The sequence below is a fragment of the Colias philodice genome, chromosome 15 (assembly GCF_061535455.1).
Source record: "Colias philodice isolate Cphi_HAF_F1 chromosome 15, ilColPhil1 Martin Lab GWU primary, whole genome shotgun sequence".
In the NCBI taxonomy this organism is placed as follows: Eukaryota; Metazoa; Arthropoda; class Insecta; order Lepidoptera; family Pieridae; genus Colias; species Colias philodice.
In genome coordinates this window covers 6,098,072-6,117,027 of record NC_143100.1, presented here as the reverse complement: position 1 = coordinate 6,117,027, position 18,956 = coordinate 6,098,072, and the positions used below count along the sequence as shown (strand labels likewise).

The following is an 18,956-nucleotide window of genomic DNA, read 5'->3' as shown; positions in this document are numbered from 1 at the left end:
TTAAATAAAAAACCTCCCTTTTCCTAGTTTATCTTTATTAAGAAAAACCCTTGAAGTTATAATACTTGAAAAAATATTTCTTATTCTATAGAATAATGTTTAAGAACTTAAAGTCTTTTAGGCTCAATTAATCACTGTTAGGTTTTTAATTTGTTTAATCACACACACTGATAAAAGTTCCCGCCATGTAAATGCCAATAAAGTGTCTCCAGTAAATCTTCTGAACTTGAATCCAATTGCATATTCTCGTTTGTCTCAGGTTCATTACTTTTCATTGTTTGTACTTCTGCAGATAAAATTAACATTACTTAATAATCTTTAACATTTAATATATTATGTTATTTTTAATTTGAACAGTAAATTTTACTTTATATAAAGCTATATCATATGGACCATGAGACAACGAGAAATATCTGGATTGTTGTGGGTTGGACGCAGTAAACATGGGTTGAAGTTGGAAGTTGTTGGCACCATAACCTCTGAAATAAATCGAATTCTGTCATAGTGTGCCCTCAGTGTCGATTGTAGGAAGTCTCGCCTAGATTTTGTTGCTTTTCCAAATAAGTAGAGGAGCCCACATAAAAATGTACAGTTGATAATTAGTAGTTAATTGCATAGAGGATACTTATAGGTATTTGAAGTTAACATAAGTAAAAAATTACATAATATCAGAAAATCTTTCAAGTTGTACAAAAAACTAAGTATAATGAATTGTGAAGTAAGTTAGTATGAACATAATATAATAAACAATGAGTCTTCTTTGTTATCTATAATGTGTTTTATATATTTATTTGCTTATAAATTTTATATTGTTATTCAATATAACAAAAAAGTCTCAATATTTGTATGTCAACAACAAATTACTTGAACTAATATGAACCTAAATTAAACATTCTGATTATTTACAATTTAATTAAATGGTCAATGCATAGACCTTGTGTCTAAATTAATGATACATAGTTCTATTCCCTGTCTTCTATTTATTCAAACAGTGCAAGATCATATTTGGGAGACAATTTCTTATGCAAAATAATGAAATCTTTATTTTGTGAGTCTACTACCATTTAATAAAGTTATAAAACACATATCAAAACCAGGTATTGAAATACCTATACATAAATAGAAAATAGACCATAGTTATAATATATAATGAGCTACAAAAAAAAATTAATTAAAATTTATCATATAGGTATAATTTTGCTAAAATTTTATAGTATTCTAAATTATTTTTGCTTTTATCACAAAAACCTTTTCCTATAATGTAAAACAATTTTTGGACACACATACATTTATAGATTTTAAATCTCACAAAAGTTTTTACAAAAAACAACTTTTATTAAGTTGTGTTAATAACTCAGGCCCCGGAATCACAGACACAATAGAAAATCTATTGTGTCGTGGACCGATCGGGCCGTTCGGACTCAATGGGTTAATCATTAATTAACAATATAGAAAAAGGCTGTAAGGCAACATACATAAGTAGCTTGCTATACAATACATAATAACTACAAATTATTATTTAAAAGAAAATGGAACACAAATTGAGAACCTTCTTCTTTTTTTATGATGACTAAAAATTAATGTACAATTTTACTACTACAGATAAAGTGGGATAAAATACTTCCAAGTAGATACTTAAGACTCAATTTCAAACTACTATATTATGTATGATTTAGGTTTTCAAAACACTACATTATTGGCAATATTATTCAAAAGAAACTTGTAAAAAGTACTTATAAATTTTTATATCTACTTGAAAGAAATACAATTACATATTCATTTTATACAAAATACTGAACATTGAAAAAGCAACAAAAATTAAAACAAAAATGTGGAAAGCAGTTTAAAAAAATTATAATTAAGACTTCCCACTTCAATTTATTTACGTATAAATAAAAAGGAATCCTCTGAAATTAATAGCAAAAGATATAATAATATGTACCGTATATTCAAGAATCCTCATTGAAATACAAATTTAAGTAATAAATTAATTATTGATTTTTTAAGTAGGTAATTCAATGAGGCTTCCACAGTATACGTTTAATAAATGCTTACCTTGACGAAGGCGTTTCGTTGCCGGGCTTATGCTGTCATCAGCACTCCGTTTTCTTGCATTATTTTCTATTAGATTAAGCGATGACTTCGTTGTTTGCATAGCTTTGTTTGTCACGTCAAGCATTTCTGTGTCTGTATTTTCATTTTCATTGTCAGATCTTTTACTGGTGTCGTGATATCCATAATAGCAATTTGTTGATATGTGCACATTTCGACAAGGGCCCATAAAATAATCAGATTCACTGCAATATACGGGTGCTGGCCTTATGGCGTCAAAATTATTTTTGGCATCATGCATATGATACAAATCAACACTGCTGGCAGGCATTTCTAGTATTTTCAGATTAGTACAAGATTTATAGAGAATATGATATCTTTTTCGTTTCTTTATAGCAGTCACTTGGAAAACTTTTATAATACTTGCAATGATATTGAGGTTAGAAGTTAGAACGTTTACACTACAGTTGTGACTTGTGAGTTGATCTACACCGACGAAAACGATGACCGATGCGAAAATCGAACACCGAGCGAGGTCGATTCGGCGGGTTTTTTAGCTTTGAGCAGCTGTCAACTGTCAAGCTCGAATTGGACAGACAACACAACATGCTCAGATTAATAATAATTTTGTGTTGATAAAACACTTATATCTCCTAGACAAAAAATGGGACTAATCGAAAGGCTTTCAAAAAAATTCATTCATTTCATTTTTTATTCCATCTACTACACATACAGTACAGGGGCGGTAGAAGGCATGGGCCAGGGCGCGGCCGCGGTGTGGGCCTCGCCCTTAGGCCTCGCCCCTTAGGCCTCGCCGCTCGCGCTGCAAAGGGTCGAGACCACAATCAAGGTGGTCAATACCCTCTAGTGACCCTCTACTAAACGCACAGCCACACTGTTTAATAGAGGTCAGTGGCTTGTAGATATATGAAAGAGCTACGAATCTTAAAATATTATGAACCGTTAACTTTATACATTCATATTTATACTACAAGCATTTATGCTTGTAGTTTAATGACTTTTAAACACAGCCTTTAAATAATGAACCACAGTTATGAACCCACGATCCACATAGAAACCGAAAACGAGCAAATAAGAAAATTAAAAATTGTGTCAGCGTGTGTAAGTATTAGCTAGTTCAATAAAGAAACGAATCTTCAATGGCGGCCAAAGCTGACTTTGACAGATGGTAGGATCAGTAAAAAAGAAAATAAAAATAACGTAAATTGATAATTATTTTATTAATTATTTCAAATTGTTTGTTGACAAACTTTTTTGTTATTGTATTTGTGTATTTATATGAATTATCATATTTACGTATACAGAATGTAATAAAATCCCCATAATACTTGTAATAAGCCCATAAAACTGAACAACTTTTCCCAAAGAACATATTTTGTCAAATTCCAAGAAAACATTATTTACTTTCGCAAATGCATAATTGTCATTGTAAATTTATGATAAAAACTATTATAGGGAAAATCAAATACATTTTAGTGATTTTATTTTTCCATTTTTTTTTTGCATACCGTACGGCCGTGTGTGAGCGAGAGGGAATGATAAGCGCCGCCATTGAAGATTCGTTTCTTTAAAGAACTGACTAATACCATAATATTTTTACTCTATTGTGTTTGTGTATGACACAAGTCGGCTGTCACATATGACAGCAATTTTATCAATATAGGTTTTTAGGTTTTCGTAAATATAAATAGTAAAATTTTATTAAAATAATAATATCTAGTTAAAGTCTTCTTTTCGTTTAATTTAAATATTCATCCTCACAAAACCATAATGCGATGAAATAATATCCAATATACGAAGAATATAGAAGATTCACAATGATACCTTTTGCAGCTTCAGCATTCTGCCGAAGTGTAGGAAGGCGATATGTTCAGATTAAAAGTGTTTCTCCGTTATATTTCAGTGCTTCTAGAATAAATTGTGGGAAAGTACAAGTTACTATAGCCTGTAACCGAAAATCTAGTAGATTTTTGCACATATCTGCCTACGTCAATAGTAAAAGTGAAATAAGAAATTCACAAGAGCAACAAGTAAAAGAAAATGAGCCCCAGAGGGACTCTAGTAACGTAGTTAAAAAGAGAGATTTAAATAACATAACTGTAAAGACTGAGACTGATGATGATAATAAAGTAACTAAAGTGACTATTGAGAAGTCGAAAGATTCGACATCTGCATCGAATGCATCTAGTCAAGCCGTTGCACAACCAAGTAAAAGAAATACTATTTTTAAAATATTTATTCATTTTACATAACAATTTATTATTTTTACATACATTATATTATATTCATTTTGCATTTGCAGCTAAGAAAAGACTTCTAATTGATTTTTCTGCTTCTTACACTGAAAGGAATTTCATAACACCGATGCGTGCAATGACAGAGTACTTACTGAAGCAGACAGATCTAGAATCTTTGCCTAAAGTGCTTCGTCGTTCTCCTTATGAATCAGAACCACCTATAACTGTTTATTACAGAAAAGATGTTGAAGCTAAGGCTATTGAAGTAAGTATACTGAATCATATGAAATATTTCATATAAAAAAAAAATACTTTTCATATAAAGTGGTTGGCACACTGCACACAGTGTGAATGAGTGTTTTAGCATTGCAACATACACAGTCCAACACATTGAAAGCCCATTCACACAAATGCAATTGCATACATTAGATCACACATTTGCTGGCTAGGCTGTGTGGAGAGTGTGCCTGTTGCCCATGACTAAAAAGGAAATAAAAATGTCTCCATTTTAGAATATTATATATCACACCTATTTTTAATTAAAACAATCCAGAATCATAAATTATTATGTATGCATTTTATTAATTAACAATTTCTTGATTTTTTTTCTTGGATGCTTACATAGTATTTTTCTACTTGGTATTTTTAGGTATGGGGGTCAAAAGATAGTCTAGATAAAGAACTTCTAAGAAGAGAATTAGATAGGAGGAGATATGAACAAGGTTATAAATTATTATATTGAATTAAATGGAAATGTATGTAAGGACTTTATGTAACCAGTCTGATTATTTGCAGATGTATTTACCGTTAAAAGAAGGCTCAGGAATTATAGGAGAGAAATGGGTCACAAGCGTCTCAAGCATGGGGTTGAAGAAATGGGTTTGAAAACAGTTTCAGGCAGAGTTGTACTTACTGCAATCGGAATGTAATATTTATACCTTTGAGTCATGTTATATTTTCGTCACTACAACTTATAATTGTTTGTTAAAAGTATAAAATTTAATTTAATAATATTTGTTTTTCCTATTTATGAAAGAATACAAAGTATATTGCAAGCAATCATAAGTGTTTATTGACTCCGATTATTTTGTAACTATAGCGTGTCATATTTTTCTTACAGCAATGGATGCAATTTTCTTTTTAAACTGTGTGCATGGCTGTACACAGGATCACACAGCTTATTTTCAGAATGTATTCATTCTCTAGCTGACACAGTGAATCAGTTGATTCTGGCATATGGAATTCACAAGTCAGTGCAGGTAATTTAAAATTTTTAGATTTAATATTTTATGCAATGATCATCTGGACTTTGTTTAAGATAAAAATCTTAATTGCTCTCAACATAATAAAAGAAATAGTAAGATTATTTTTCTTAAACCTCATAAAAATTATTGTTATGTAATAACAAAATTGTGTAGGTTTTTAAAAAGGTAAATATAAAATGTACAAAGAACAAGGTACAAATATGATATTATCATATTATAGTTATTCCTTTTTCCTGTAAGGCCACTGTTATGGAAACAAATAGAAAAATGTCACCCGTATTTTTAACTCAGTATAATTATGCGGCAGAATAAAAAAAAAGAAATAAAATGTACCACAAATTTCAGATAGCAGATCCTGATCATCCATATGGGTATACAAACATGAGATATGTATCGTCATTGATATCGGGTGTCGGTATATTCTGCGTGGGTTGCGGCTTGTCATTCTACCATGGGGTCAATGGGATTATTGATCCCCAACCACTGCATGATTTTTATTGGGTAATTGTTTCAAAAAGATGAGTAATCATGCATGTTTATTTTAATTCACAACCTAGTTTTTACCAATAAATTCAATTTCCTTTATTAAGTTTAACTGTTCATACTTTTTTTTTCTTATGTGTTTTGCCTTAGATGCTATCTCATTATTCAAATTTAAATATAACTTTATTTTCTGTAGGCTTATTTCGTTCTTGGCGGCGCTGTGGTGTCAGAAGGTGCAACTTTAATGGTGGCTCTTAGCGCTATAAGGAAAGGGGCAAAAGAAGCTAATATGTCGTTATATGAATACAGTAAGATTTTTAATCATAATTTATGGTTGTTTCTAAATTAGTAGAATTAGGTTTTTTGAATGAAGGATATTAAATACATGTAATTAACAAAATTAAAAATGAACAAATATCAAATAAAACATGATGAATCTCATTTCTTTTTTCAGTAATGCGCAGTTCAGACCCATCAGTGAACGTGGTCCTATTCGAGGATACAGCGGCAGTAGCCGGAGTGGTGGTGGCGGGCACTTGTATGGCGATCTCGCAGTACACGGGCAGCCCGCTGCCGGACGCGATTGGCTGCTTGCTCGTGGGCACGCTGCTGGGGGGCGTGGCCTCGTTCATCATACTGAGCAACGTGGGCGCGCTGGTTGGCCGGTGAGCTCCATTTGTTTGTGCACGTGTATGCGATCTCGCAGTACACGGGCAGCCCGCTGCCGGACGCGATTGGCTGCTTGCTCGTGGGCACGCTGCTGGGGGGCGTGGCCTCGTTCATCATACTGAGCAACGTCGGCGCGCTGGTTGGCCGGTGAGCTCCATTTGTTTGTGCACGTGTATGCGATCTCGCAGTACACGGGCAGCCCGCTGCCGGACGCGATTGGCTGCTTGCTCGTGGGCACACTGCTGGGGGGCGTGGTCTCGTTCATCATACTGAGCAACGTGGGCGCGCTGGTTGGCCGGTGAGCTCCATTTGTTTGTGCACGTGTATGCGATCTCGCAGTACACGGGCAGCCCGCTGCCGGACGCGATTGGCTGCTTGCTCGTGGGCACGCTGCTGGGGGGCGTGGCCTCGTTCATCATACTGAGCAACGTGGGCGCGCTGGTTGGCCGGTGAGCTCCATTTGTTTGTGCACGTGTGTGTATGCGATCTCATTTTGACATTTTATAACGAAAATTTTTTATTAATTTTCTAAAGCACAAAATACACAGAGATAATAATTTAAGAGTATCCTTCAGAGTAAAATTATTAATTTAATACAGATCCATTCGTCAAGAGCAACTGGATGAAATCAACAGCGTGTTGGAGCGCGACTTCATGATTCGAGCTATACATGACGTGAAGGGAATCGATATTGGCAGCAACCTCATTAGATACAAGGTAAATTTTATTTTACACTATTTCTAGTATAACTTATTAAAATAGTCTTGATATTTGTTTAAAGTATGTACTTTAAAAAATAAAAAATTAAATTGATAGCTACACTACTTACACTTCAAATTACAATTTTTTTTCAGGCCGAAGTTGATTTCGATGGGCGAGCTCTAACAAGGTCATATTTGGAAAAACACGATCTCAATGCTTTGTTGGAAGTGAGTATAGCAAATCGTACAGAGATATCTTAAATATATTTTAGTTGAATAAACTTATACATAAAAATCAGTTCAGTGGTTTTCGCCAGTAATAAACGTTATAATCCCGTAACGTTATAATCCCAGAAACCAGAACACAAAAAATAACACTCGATTTTTTTTCCATTTAAGGATATGAAGAAAATTCAAACGATCGACGACGTGGAAGCGTTCCTCCTGAAACATGGCGAGAACATTGTTGATATGTTAGGAGGGGAAATAGATAGGATAGAATTAAAATTGAGGGTGAGTTCTTAATTATATTAGACGAAGAGTTGTTAATTTAATTGACAATTGTTTATTGAATATGATAGTTTTATTTATATTTCCTAACTTGAAACGACAAAACTTCTATAAGAGGCTTGTGTTAGAATAATACCAATAAACATTTCCGGTATAGATCCAGCAAATACTGTAAAAGTTTTGGGATGTTAGAATAAGTACCTAGGTTTTTTTAATTCTTCTAATATAAATATTTTTGTTTCAGAAAAAGTTTCCTCAAATTCGACACTGTGATTTGGAGATACTTTAATGATCCAGCTATAAAAAGAGTTGTAAGCTATTAATGATTTAAAGTGGAGTGATTTATAGTTATAAATAGGTTTCAATTACGGTCACATTAATAAATTATATCCGAAAATCATGTGATATATTTTGACACCAAAAAAATATTATTTTTTTGACATATTGTAGATGCTATTTATGTTGCGTTTATTTACTCTCTACTTTTGCGTCGACATCAATATTGTTATGTTGTTAATACTATATGCGCCTCGAATAATGCGACAAAAAATTGTACACCCAATAAATGCGTGTTGTTTAATTAATAATTAATGTATAACAAATAATTCAATACAAATATAAAAAGCAATACGAAGCTCTAACCTTTTTTCACTACAAATGATAAGTTATTCATTTGGTTTTAATATTGAATTGAAATTATTTCACCACTTGATGATAAAAAGCCTTAACATTATTTAAATAAAGATTTAAAACTAATGTGTAAGGTTAATATGGCGAGCTTGTTGCTTATTTATACTATGTATATAGACCGGGAGATACTGACACAAAATTTCGAGTCATTTGTAACAGGATGGCGGTTCTACAGGGTTCTTAGTACGCAATGACAAAAAGAAAAATGATGGTGTGAACGCTGGTACCGGCGGCTTAGTCGCGTGGGCGTTAGTCGAACTCGTCGGAAAATAGCGAAAGTCAAACGATTTGTAACAGTATGGCACTTATTTTTCCTGTAAGTTTGAGGATCAACGAATATAAATACAAAATTTCAAAGATCTAGGTGTTGGAAATCTTCGCTTATATAAATTAATACTAAATTAATTTTTCAAGTATGACAGCACTTTTTCCCCCTACTAGAAGTATGGCAAATATAATAATGGTCACATTTTATCAAATACTCTCCAAAAATCCAAATGCAATACTGGTACAAAAAGTTTGGCGAAATAAAAATTTTTTGCAGATTTTCGGCGGTATGGCGACCATTTGGAATCGTCCGAAAAGTATGGCATGGCGATTTTCGTCAATGGCTGCACGACGATGGTTACCTGTGCAAAAGTTAGCCTGATACAAATGGTTGAATAATTGTTTTATTTAAATCAACACATTCGCGTCGGTATGGCGGGCTGTAAGTCACACCGGAAAAGTATGGCATGACACTACCGCCTACTTCTTTTTTATGGGCTATCGGTAAATTCTAAAATTTTTGTGTTACAAATCGTTTGACTTTCGCTATTTTTCCGACGAGTTCGACTAACGCCCACGCGACTAAGCCGCCGGTACCAGCGTTCACACCATCGTTTTTCTTTTTGTCATTGCGTACTAAGAACCCTGTAGAACCGCCATCCTGTTACAAATGACTCGAAATTTTGTGTCAGTATCTCCCGGTCTAATATTCAATGTACTAATATATAATCGGTTCGGCTTTGAAATTCCTTAATTTATACTGGGAATGCATTGCAGCTTTAAAGTTAATTCTCTATTTAACGAGAGAAGACATTCCACGTAAAGCAGTGAATGGTTTACCCAGGGACAAATTAAAGACAATATTCATCTATTTCTTTAACAACTAATCATATTAATATAAAAATGATTTTTGAGGTGATTGTTTAATATTGATTACAAAATATAATAAAATGGATTTAAACTAGACTAGATTATTAACTAAATCTTGTCCAAAACTTAGTGAATACCCCGACTCTGAAATAGAATAGAAATTTGTTGTTGCAACAACTGCGTTTTATAGGTATAATAAAACAATAAAAATTAATACAAAAATAAATATATTTATGTATATTTGTTTCATTCCTCTCCTGTCTATAATTTCATAGCTGTAACCTGATTTCTGTGATGTTGTATATAAATGGATATGCTTTATTGTTAAGTATAGCGTATTATTTAAGAAACATTGATTTGTAAATAAATCTGTTATTATTATAATGTCTTATTATTTTTACAAATTTTGATACTTATAGATTTTATTGAATCGAAAGTAAATCTTGTCCACTGTTGAAACTGAAAAAGATTTACTGTTGATCGATGCGATTAAAAAAAAAAGACGGGTGGCACTCCGGGAGTGCCGGCAGAAGTGAAAACTTGATTATTAACGTTGAGCATGTTTGATATCCATCCGTCTTAAGCTTTTTCGATCAGGTCACGTGTCCTGACGCGAGTTTAAGATTTTATACCCATTACAGAATTACAGAAAAAGTGCTCAATGCCGCTAAAGAAGTTTTCACTTCAAAAAACGGGAATAAAGTTTTAGTTTTTGGGAGTTGGTCGTTGTTCTATGCGCATTGGAACTTCACAAAAACGTTAAAATCGTAGTTTACATACCCAGCTTCGGCGCGCTATTGCGAAAACGCCTATCGTACCTATCTTTCATAGAATATAATATGGAAATGTTTGTTACTAGCGAAAACCGCTGAACTGATTTTTATGATACTTGGCAGTGATATAGTTATGCACCAGTATAATATACCTAAAAGCTATAGAAATACTTAACTACTGCCACGATAAACGATTCGGTAGAAATATTGACCTGAGAAAGGACATAATATGTCCTATTTCGGGATCATATTATGATCCCGAAAATCCTACGGGAACGGGAACTATAGAGGTTTCTTATTCAGGCCTTTAGCTATGCGGGCGGAAAGCTATTATATACGGCGAATTTAACCCTAGAAGCCTAATCTATATGGAACGTACACAAAGCCTTAATATACGTCTCAGAGGCGTACACTAATAAAAGCCATTATTTTAGGTATATTATTTAATTATTATTGTTTTAATGAAGCGAAAATTTGAATTTGGGAAATAAACTAAAAATAAAACTACACTATTATCAATTATAACTATAATCAAAATTGTTTATTACAACATAAAAAACAATATGCATAAATTGGAACAAAAAAATTTACTTCTTCAAAATCAACTTAAAACATATATTATTTTTATAAAGTATCAATTTTTTTTACGCTAATTATATATTTTTAGATAAAACATTACAACTAACCGGTCTATAAAGGATTAGTTTAACTTTAGGACGACACTACACATAAATCAACCTTGTGCTCGCCACACACAGATTTTTTTACATTTATTACACACAAATTTTGAAATTCATGGTTGGATTAGTTTCTGCAGAAGGCCCAGATTATTGTAATGACGCAACGAACTCAAGACACCTCCTTATTTTGAACGTCGTCGATAATATGGTCATCCTCAACTTCGGAACCTGAATCCTCGTGAGGACTGCCTTCTCCATTCAAAATTGCGATAATGTCGTCTTTATTTAATAGATTGGACCGTAATATATTTATAACTGAAACAATTCCGAAAAAAGATATTATAAAATACACGAAAAACAATCAAAAGTCAAATCACTTAATCTTAGTTAAAAGTTACACAAAGCCTAAACATACGTCTCGCAGGCATGCAACACTTCGATAAATCAAAAATGGCGGGACTTACCATAACGATACAGGCACCGTCCTCTAGCTCCCGTCGGCCACTGAGATAACTAAAAAGTACGACGCGCTAGCTTCAACCGTTAGAAAGAGACATCCGATATTCGAATTTTTGTACGCCTCGCAGGCGTAGATTAGGCTTCTAGGGTTAAACATTGCTGAACTAATGCCTAATAAGAATATTTAGTACTTACAGATTTCAGGCTCAGTGGTTAAATCTAGAATTCAATCTAAAAGTCGAGGTTCGTAGTACCTTTAACCCATTGACCACCGTAAGCCCCGATCGGGGCGCGACACAATAGATTTTCTATTGTGTCTGTGATTCCGAGGACTGATGGATTAAGCAAAGAATAGAAGAGAGTACAAGAATTTTAATCATTGGTTAGCTTAATGAATTATAATCTAAACCCGTCTCTGCAGAGGGAATGAATGAAACTCATAAAATGATAATTTGAAATAACTTGATGAACACTGCAGCTGCATAAGCAGACTGGGACTTAGCCTGATGAGAATAAAACCACTTTATTCAAATAATAATTTATTTGATACAAAATATAACAATTCCATTAAACTTATAACCTTGAGATAGTGAGTCATACTAATAAAACATTTCCGTTATATGAAATTATTTCAATGCTGCATTAACAAACAAAAAAACATGCTAAAGTATGTATCACGCATTATTACGGTACAAAAGTATCTTATATTTAGCTTTACAAATACATAAAACCTAAACATAAATGTATGGATGGAATTTTATTGGTGTATAAAATCTATAAAGCACTGATATAACCAGACAAATTTACGAATTTTATTATTATAATTATAAACAATCGAATTAAATTATGTTACAATATTACAACGAAGTCGGAAGAATAGAATACAATAATCGTTCTTCTTTCTTCATTGGTTCTTTAAATTTGAGAAGACTGGATTTCCATAAAATGCTCATAATAGCACCTGCTTAATTGAAAATAATTTTATAATAATTGTTTTGCGTTCGTACACAACCCGCACAGTCTTAAAACACGCACATAATCATTTGTGATTTGAACGTAAAGCTAGCTGTTTACTATCTGGCCAGAATACTTATGGATAAACAATTAATGACCACTGATTACAATTTCTAATAGTGTAGCGAAAGACCAAAATTTCAATCAATATCATTTAAAACAACCTAATTGGTCATACTTACAATTTTTAAGTGCGTAGATACCAACTAGGTACAACAACTATTGAGCTTAAATACTTTCAGCTTACACTATTTTTATATCACAATTATTGCATTAGAAATTATCGCTCAGTTTGGTGTTCTTATTGTAATTTAACACTAATGTGTAAATGATTTTAAAAATTATTCTACGGCTACAATTTGCAAAGAATTTAATTTGTAATATATTATTGCTATTGTTCACTTTATCTTTTATTTCTATACTTCAATCAAACATCGCCATTTTCTTGATTGATTGTTGTGACAGAAACCTTGCTTGTGGTGATCAATGTACAATATTTTATGGTCTTTATACTCGCTATGTAATGTTCTTTATTTATTAAGAGAAGTGAAATTTAACGCGATAACGTAAGAATCGGCAAACATGATTGAATTTAAAATGCTTGTTTAACATAAATGCAATTTACGATGCTTTTACATATAATTTTAACGTAATGAGCAAGATAGATTTTATTGATCAAATTGGAAGTCTTTATAATTGAAGACAGATTTTCCTTCACAAAGTCTTGCTCTATTTCATAGACAATTTTTTCTGCAATTCCTTTTAACTTTTGTTTTCCCACGATCTTCTAACTCCCTCTCCTTTCCTTTATATCATACGTCGTAAAGAATGTATAAGACTATCAGCGATATTCAAACAGTTTGTTTAGTTTGCGGCAGACAGAGGTTATAATGCGCGGTTTTGTTCCAAAAGTCTGCGCCCTTCCAACCACACCAACCCTTAGCGATAACCGTTTGTATGTCATCAGCTCCTGTATAATGCGGGTCGAGGATCAGATATCGGGTTTCGTTTTTGTCTTCATTATATTCGACTCCTATTATGGTGTGAGCTAGAACACCTCCACCTGAAATCACTTATTTCACTTATTTCGATGACATTTTAATTATTTTGTAATAAAAAATTGCGTATGGCACCTATTTAACAACGAAAAAAAAAACGTCTTGCAATAAAAAATTTATGTCTGATGGATCTATCTAAAGGCAAAAGATTAAAAATTACGTGTTAATAAATGACTTTAAATTACGGATATTTTCCTGTGCGCACTAATAAATGCAACCACTACCGCCAGTCAGACAGCCCGGACTCTAACCGAAATAGCAAGAGAAACAGTATATCAGAAACCCAACTATACTAAAATGACTTTTTTTAAAACGTTACTAGCTCCTGTACCATAATGAACAATACAATGTAACTGAATTAAAAATCAAAGAGTTGATGTGTGAATTTACACAGAAGAATAATAACTTCTTTTATATTAAAAAACACAACACACTCAGTTTAATGGTAATAATTTTTTAAATTTATAGGCAAAAACTTACCAATCATTATAGGGCTTCCATGTTGTACAAAATGATGAATTAACTCCGGCGTGTAACTCTGTAACTCTGTACCCGTGTTTGCGAACAATATTCTAGATTGAACACCAATTAATGTGTCTAGACAGAACATTACTTCTGTGGAACCGATCCATTGCTTAGAACCTAAAAACGAAGACGGTTTATCGCCTATTTTAACAAGGCACTGTTGTATTTCCCTATGACTTGGTGCATCTATTGAGCTGTATCCTTGATACCTGCAAATTAATTAGAAATATTAGTTGTATGAATAGAGCTACTCGTTAAAACTTAATGTACAAAGTTTATCTAAGTTTTGAGTAAAACGCTGTAAACTGAATTTTGGTTATGTCCATTTTAACTGAATTCCTTTATAAATTATACATGTAATATAATAACAAGATAAAATTGCAACTATCTAAATTCTCTAAATATATTTACTCATTAGCATAAATATAACTCACTTGAACCAAGAGAATATAGTTTGCATGGATCGATAGGCACAACCCCACCCATCATCATTAAAGTTATCTTGCATGTAATGGTAATAGATATATCTGCCTCGAACTAAAGCCACTTTCACATTAGGCTTGATTTGTTGCACAATAGCTTCGTGCGGATTTATTAGCTTCGAACTGTGGAAGATATACGCATTTCCTCGTCGGAATATCGGTCTGTTTTGCGGTAATGCTAACTGTTCGTGCAGGAGGCTTCTTTCTTTTTCTGAAAATAATTTAGAAATTAATGGAATACAAGTAATTGCATAAATTAATTTTAAAAAATTGATATTGTTCTAATAGATATTCCCAGATGTGAGTAAAGCTATTTTCAATTTAATTTTATTAATAAAACTCACCCATAGTTTCATCAGGTATCCCTTTTGGCATTACTCTGGTAATGAAATGTCCAATTTCTGGAGGAAGGTAGTGATATGTCTCAGGCAGTCGCAGACCGGCTCCATCGCCAATACCTTCCTGCCCTGTTTTATTTTATTTTATTTATTTAGGTCATCTAACATTAGTCACAACAATACTTTTAGCTTGGGTACATTATATAACAAAAAAAAAATTACAATTGTGACAAACATTTACAGGATAACACAACATGATTTTTGAGTCAAGTCACTATGTGGTACACAAAGCAAAAAAATTAAAAATAAACAAAATTAAGATAATTCCTTTAAATACTTACGGATCTTATTACAATTGTCGTGAAAAATATCAATGAAATTATGTACTGTTTACAGTATATTTAATAGAAATGAATAATATTAGTCTTTGGAATTTTTATTTTTATTTTTCAAAAAATGTGTGAATAGTCAAAATTAGGCACTACTTATACTTCAAAGGGAATTAATATCTCTAAATATTGACAACATTACATAGTGAATCCATACTAATATTATAAATGCGAAAGTAACTCTGTCTGTCTGTTACTCAATCACGCCTTAACTACTGAACCAATTTGCATGAAATTTGGTATAGAGATATTTTGATACCCGAGAAAGGACATAGGATAGGTTTTATCCCGGAAATCCTACGGAAACGGGTTTTTCTTTGAAAACGCGGGCGAAGCCGCGGGCGGAAAGCTAGTAAATAATAATATGTATAAGCCAATAAATATAATTAATCCTTGAAGGCAAAAAAAAATACACATGAAATAATATACTTTACCTAGTTGCTCAATTAGAACACTTTCCAATAACCTAAGAGAGCGACACGCAGCTTCAACCAATACATTATAAAGCTCGGAGAGTTTCGTGTTCCGATGAATCATAGCCAGTGTATCAATTCTGAGCGGCATACTTATACAGAAGGCAGCTGAAAATTAAATATTATATTTATATGAAGTAGTAATAAATTCGAATCCATTATGAGGCTTTTGGAGTTTAATTTATGTAAACTTGAATTAAAATAAAAATTAAATGTAAAGAAAGTCTAACTTCAAGAAATAGTTTTATAAACATGAGATTAACTTACGTTTTCTTTGTGTAGTCATCATTTTTACAGCAGTCTTGACAAGTTTATCGGATAATATGTCTTTTGTTGCTTTCATAACTAAGCTCACAGAAAGTACCTCCTACAAAAAAAGAACATAAAATATATAATTTTTATATAACCATGAAAACAAGTCATAACCCACATTATATAAAAAATTGTTTAATTAATTAATGCAAACTAGTACTATAACTACTTTCTTTCTAATTAAAGAAAAAATGTCTTTTACATAGTTTGGTAAGTACTAGGTACCTACCAAACATCCAAATTCATAGATATAAGATTAAATTCATCAAGCTATGGAATTCTCTAAGAAATTTGTTTAAAACACTCAGTAAGTAACTTTTGATAACAGTTAATTCACAGATACAAACCACATTATGAATGTTGTATTTTTTCTTCTTCGATGATTGTTCTGGGCTCATAGAATCAACGAGATCTCCTATATTTGCCTCAGTACTAGTGCCTGTTACTCCAACATCTGAGGCCACTCCAAACAAATACACTGAGCTGCCATTGATTTGAAACGATACCTGACCAGAAGCAATCTGAAATTAAATTACAAAAAAGTTTTGTAACTTTAGGATTGAAAGTTTAAATAGATAATACAAAGACATCTTAATATAATATATAAATCTCGTGTCACAATGTTTGTCCTCAATGGACTCCTAAACCACTTAATCGATTATAATAAAATTCGCACATCATGTGCAGTTCGATCCAACTTGAGAGATAGGATAGGTTTTATCCCGGAATTCCCACGGGAAAGGGAACTATGCGGGGTTTTCTCTTAAAACGCGGGCGAAGCCGCGGGCGGAAAGCTAGTTTAATCCCTCAGTCCCCGAATCACAGACACAATAGAAAATCTATTGTGTCGCGGCCCGATCGGGCCGCTCGGTGGTCAATGGGTTAATTATATTATTGTTTTATGTTTAACCATTTCATACAACAAAACCTGTTAAAAATACAAAAAATGCAGTGCAGTATTAATGTCATATGAATTTTATCATCTACATACCTTCTTCCTTTTATTTTGTAGTGTATTTTTAACACCTGGGATAGTTGCTTCACATGTGAGAGGTAATATTGTGTTTAACCTCACATGAAGGAACTGTTTCCAAAGGTCTTCTGATTCAAAAACCTCATATTGTGTCTCTTCAAACTTTTCATGCACTAAGAAATGTGCTTTCATTACTTGATCCTTACCAATTATGATAAATAATGGGTTATCTGTAATATCTACATCCTGTAAAAACGGAAATTCATAAAGTTGCTTATATGGTGTATTCTACACTAATTTTAAGAATAATAAGTCAGCCTCAGTTGAAAATAATTATAAAAAAGCTTTTTTTTTTAGAAAACAATATTTCACATTTATTTAAAACACAATTTTGCGATGCGAAACCTTACGAGCTTTGTAGCAACCCTCACAGTCGCATAAACACCATTTGTTATTCGGAAGGAAGACAAAAGATGTGCCTACATAAACCAGTTCCATATCTATTCATGACATACAAATACAGGGTGTTCATTGCAATGTTGTTTTATATGTTCATTTTATTGTTAGACTTAGAGAAGAGTATTAGATGATTGAACTTGAAAACTTTAAAACATTGAGTTTTATAACAGTTGAGCATTGAGCATTTGCCTTTTTTTCTTCTTGTATAATTTAGGACTTGTGGGATCATATTAATGTACACAATAAGTGAAATTACCTGCAGTATCTCCTTCGGTTTATACTCAACACTTGATGTTTCACTAAATTTAACAACGCCACATAACTCTATTTCGGCCGGTAGAGATAAAAGTAATTGATTATACGCTTTCTTTTCAGTTTCAAATAATTCTAAACTTATGCCGATCACGAGCAAACAGCCGTCGTACATAAGTCCGTATAAGCATCCTGTCGTTTCATTTGTGTCTATATTCGACAACCTCTGAAAATAATTGATATTTCCTATATTTAAATAAAGTCTGAAAAACTTAACTTAGGACACCGTGACCGCGATGGTGACGTATAGTAAAGTAAATTTATATTTTAAATTAAAAACGAGATATAGATACAAAACATAGGTTTACAAGTAATTATATCATTTTAATAAGATCGGTAATATGAAAACGCATCTAAACGATATTATAATTAAAATTTTACCTCAATAACATATTTTGATATTTTGAGACGTGGTGACATCTTTAATGATTACTGTTGCCAGTTAATAACAATACCACAAAGTACAAACGCGTACAAACACCTGCTTACATTTTGTTCCTTGAAAATCACAGTTGTAAATAATGAAAAGATAGAGTATATTATATTACAGTAGTATAGAGCGCGTGTATTGCACAAATTGCATTGTGCGCATCGTAGGCAGATGAGCTACAGATACTATAAAGATGTGTGTGTGACAAATAGGGATGTGTAGGTATCAATTACGTGTTGAGCTATCAATAAGTTATGTAAATAAAATATAAATATGTATCATAGGTAAATTTTATGTTCAATATATGTATTATTAAAGAAGAAATGTATGGATAAAGTATAAATATGAAATTTTAAATTTGTTTGCCAACTGAATAAAGTGTGTTTATTCCATTTAAATATTATGTCTTGTATTAACTAGTGTTTAATTAGAATATCTGAAAAAACGTGTGGACTTCTTAAATATTAAAGTTAATAAAATAAAAGATTTAGTACTATTTTTTTTAATAAATCAA

The 18,956-nt window shown here is 32.3% G+C and overlaps 3 protein-coding genes across 3 annotated transcripts; 1 reads left to right on the top strand and 2 right to left on the bottom strand.

Annotated features, from left to right (window-relative positions):
- Positions 1–18: 18 nt before the first annotated feature.
- On the bottom strand, positions 19–2,664 carry LOC149482246 (uncharacterized). Its single transcript, XM_089704525.1, has 3 exons — positions 2,515–2,664; positions 2,056–2,474; positions 19–286 (listed from the first exon to the last, which is right to left on the bottom strand). The coding sequence occupies exons 1-3, from the start codon at positions 2,658–2,660 to the stop codon at positions 159–161; spliced, it is 693 nt and encodes a 230-aa protein (XP_089560651.1). The 5' UTR covers positions 2,661–2,664; the 3' UTR covers positions 19–158.
- A 1,041-nt stretch (positions 2,665–3,705) lies between these two features.
- On the top strand, positions 3,706–10,149 carry ZnT49B (solute carrier family 30 member 9). Its single transcript, XM_089703712.1, has 12 exons — positions 3,706–4,281; positions 4,376–4,575; positions 4,960–5,032; positions 5,106–5,235; positions 5,431–5,569; positions 5,921–6,076; positions 6,255–6,366; positions 6,513–6,723; positions 7,327–7,444; positions 7,582–7,656; positions 7,828–7,941; positions 8,183–10,149. Exons 1-12 carry the CDS (start codon positions 3,891–3,893, stop codon positions 8,225–8,227), a joined length of 1,764 nt encoding a protein of 587 aa, XP_089559838.1. The 5' UTR covers positions 3,706–3,890; the 3' UTR covers positions 8,228–10,149.
- Positions 10,150–12,199: 2,050 nt separating this feature from the next.
- On the bottom strand, positions 12,200–18,534 carry Ufsp2 (UFM1 specific peptidase 2). The gene is made up of 10 exons (XM_089703706.1): positions 18,394–18,534; positions 17,957–18,178; positions 17,260–17,487; positions 16,616–16,789; positions 16,224–16,323; positions 15,918–16,064; positions 15,101–15,223; positions 14,709–14,967; positions 14,230–14,483; positions 12,200–13,754 (listed from the first exon to the last, which is right to left on the bottom strand). The coding sequence occupies exons 1-10, from the start codon at positions 18,430–18,432 to the stop codon at positions 13,543–13,545; spliced, it is 1,758 nt and encodes a 585-aa protein (XP_089559832.1). The 5' UTR covers positions 18,433–18,534; the 3' UTR covers positions 12,200–13,542.
- Between the last annotated feature and the right edge of the window lie 422 nt (positions 18,535–18,956).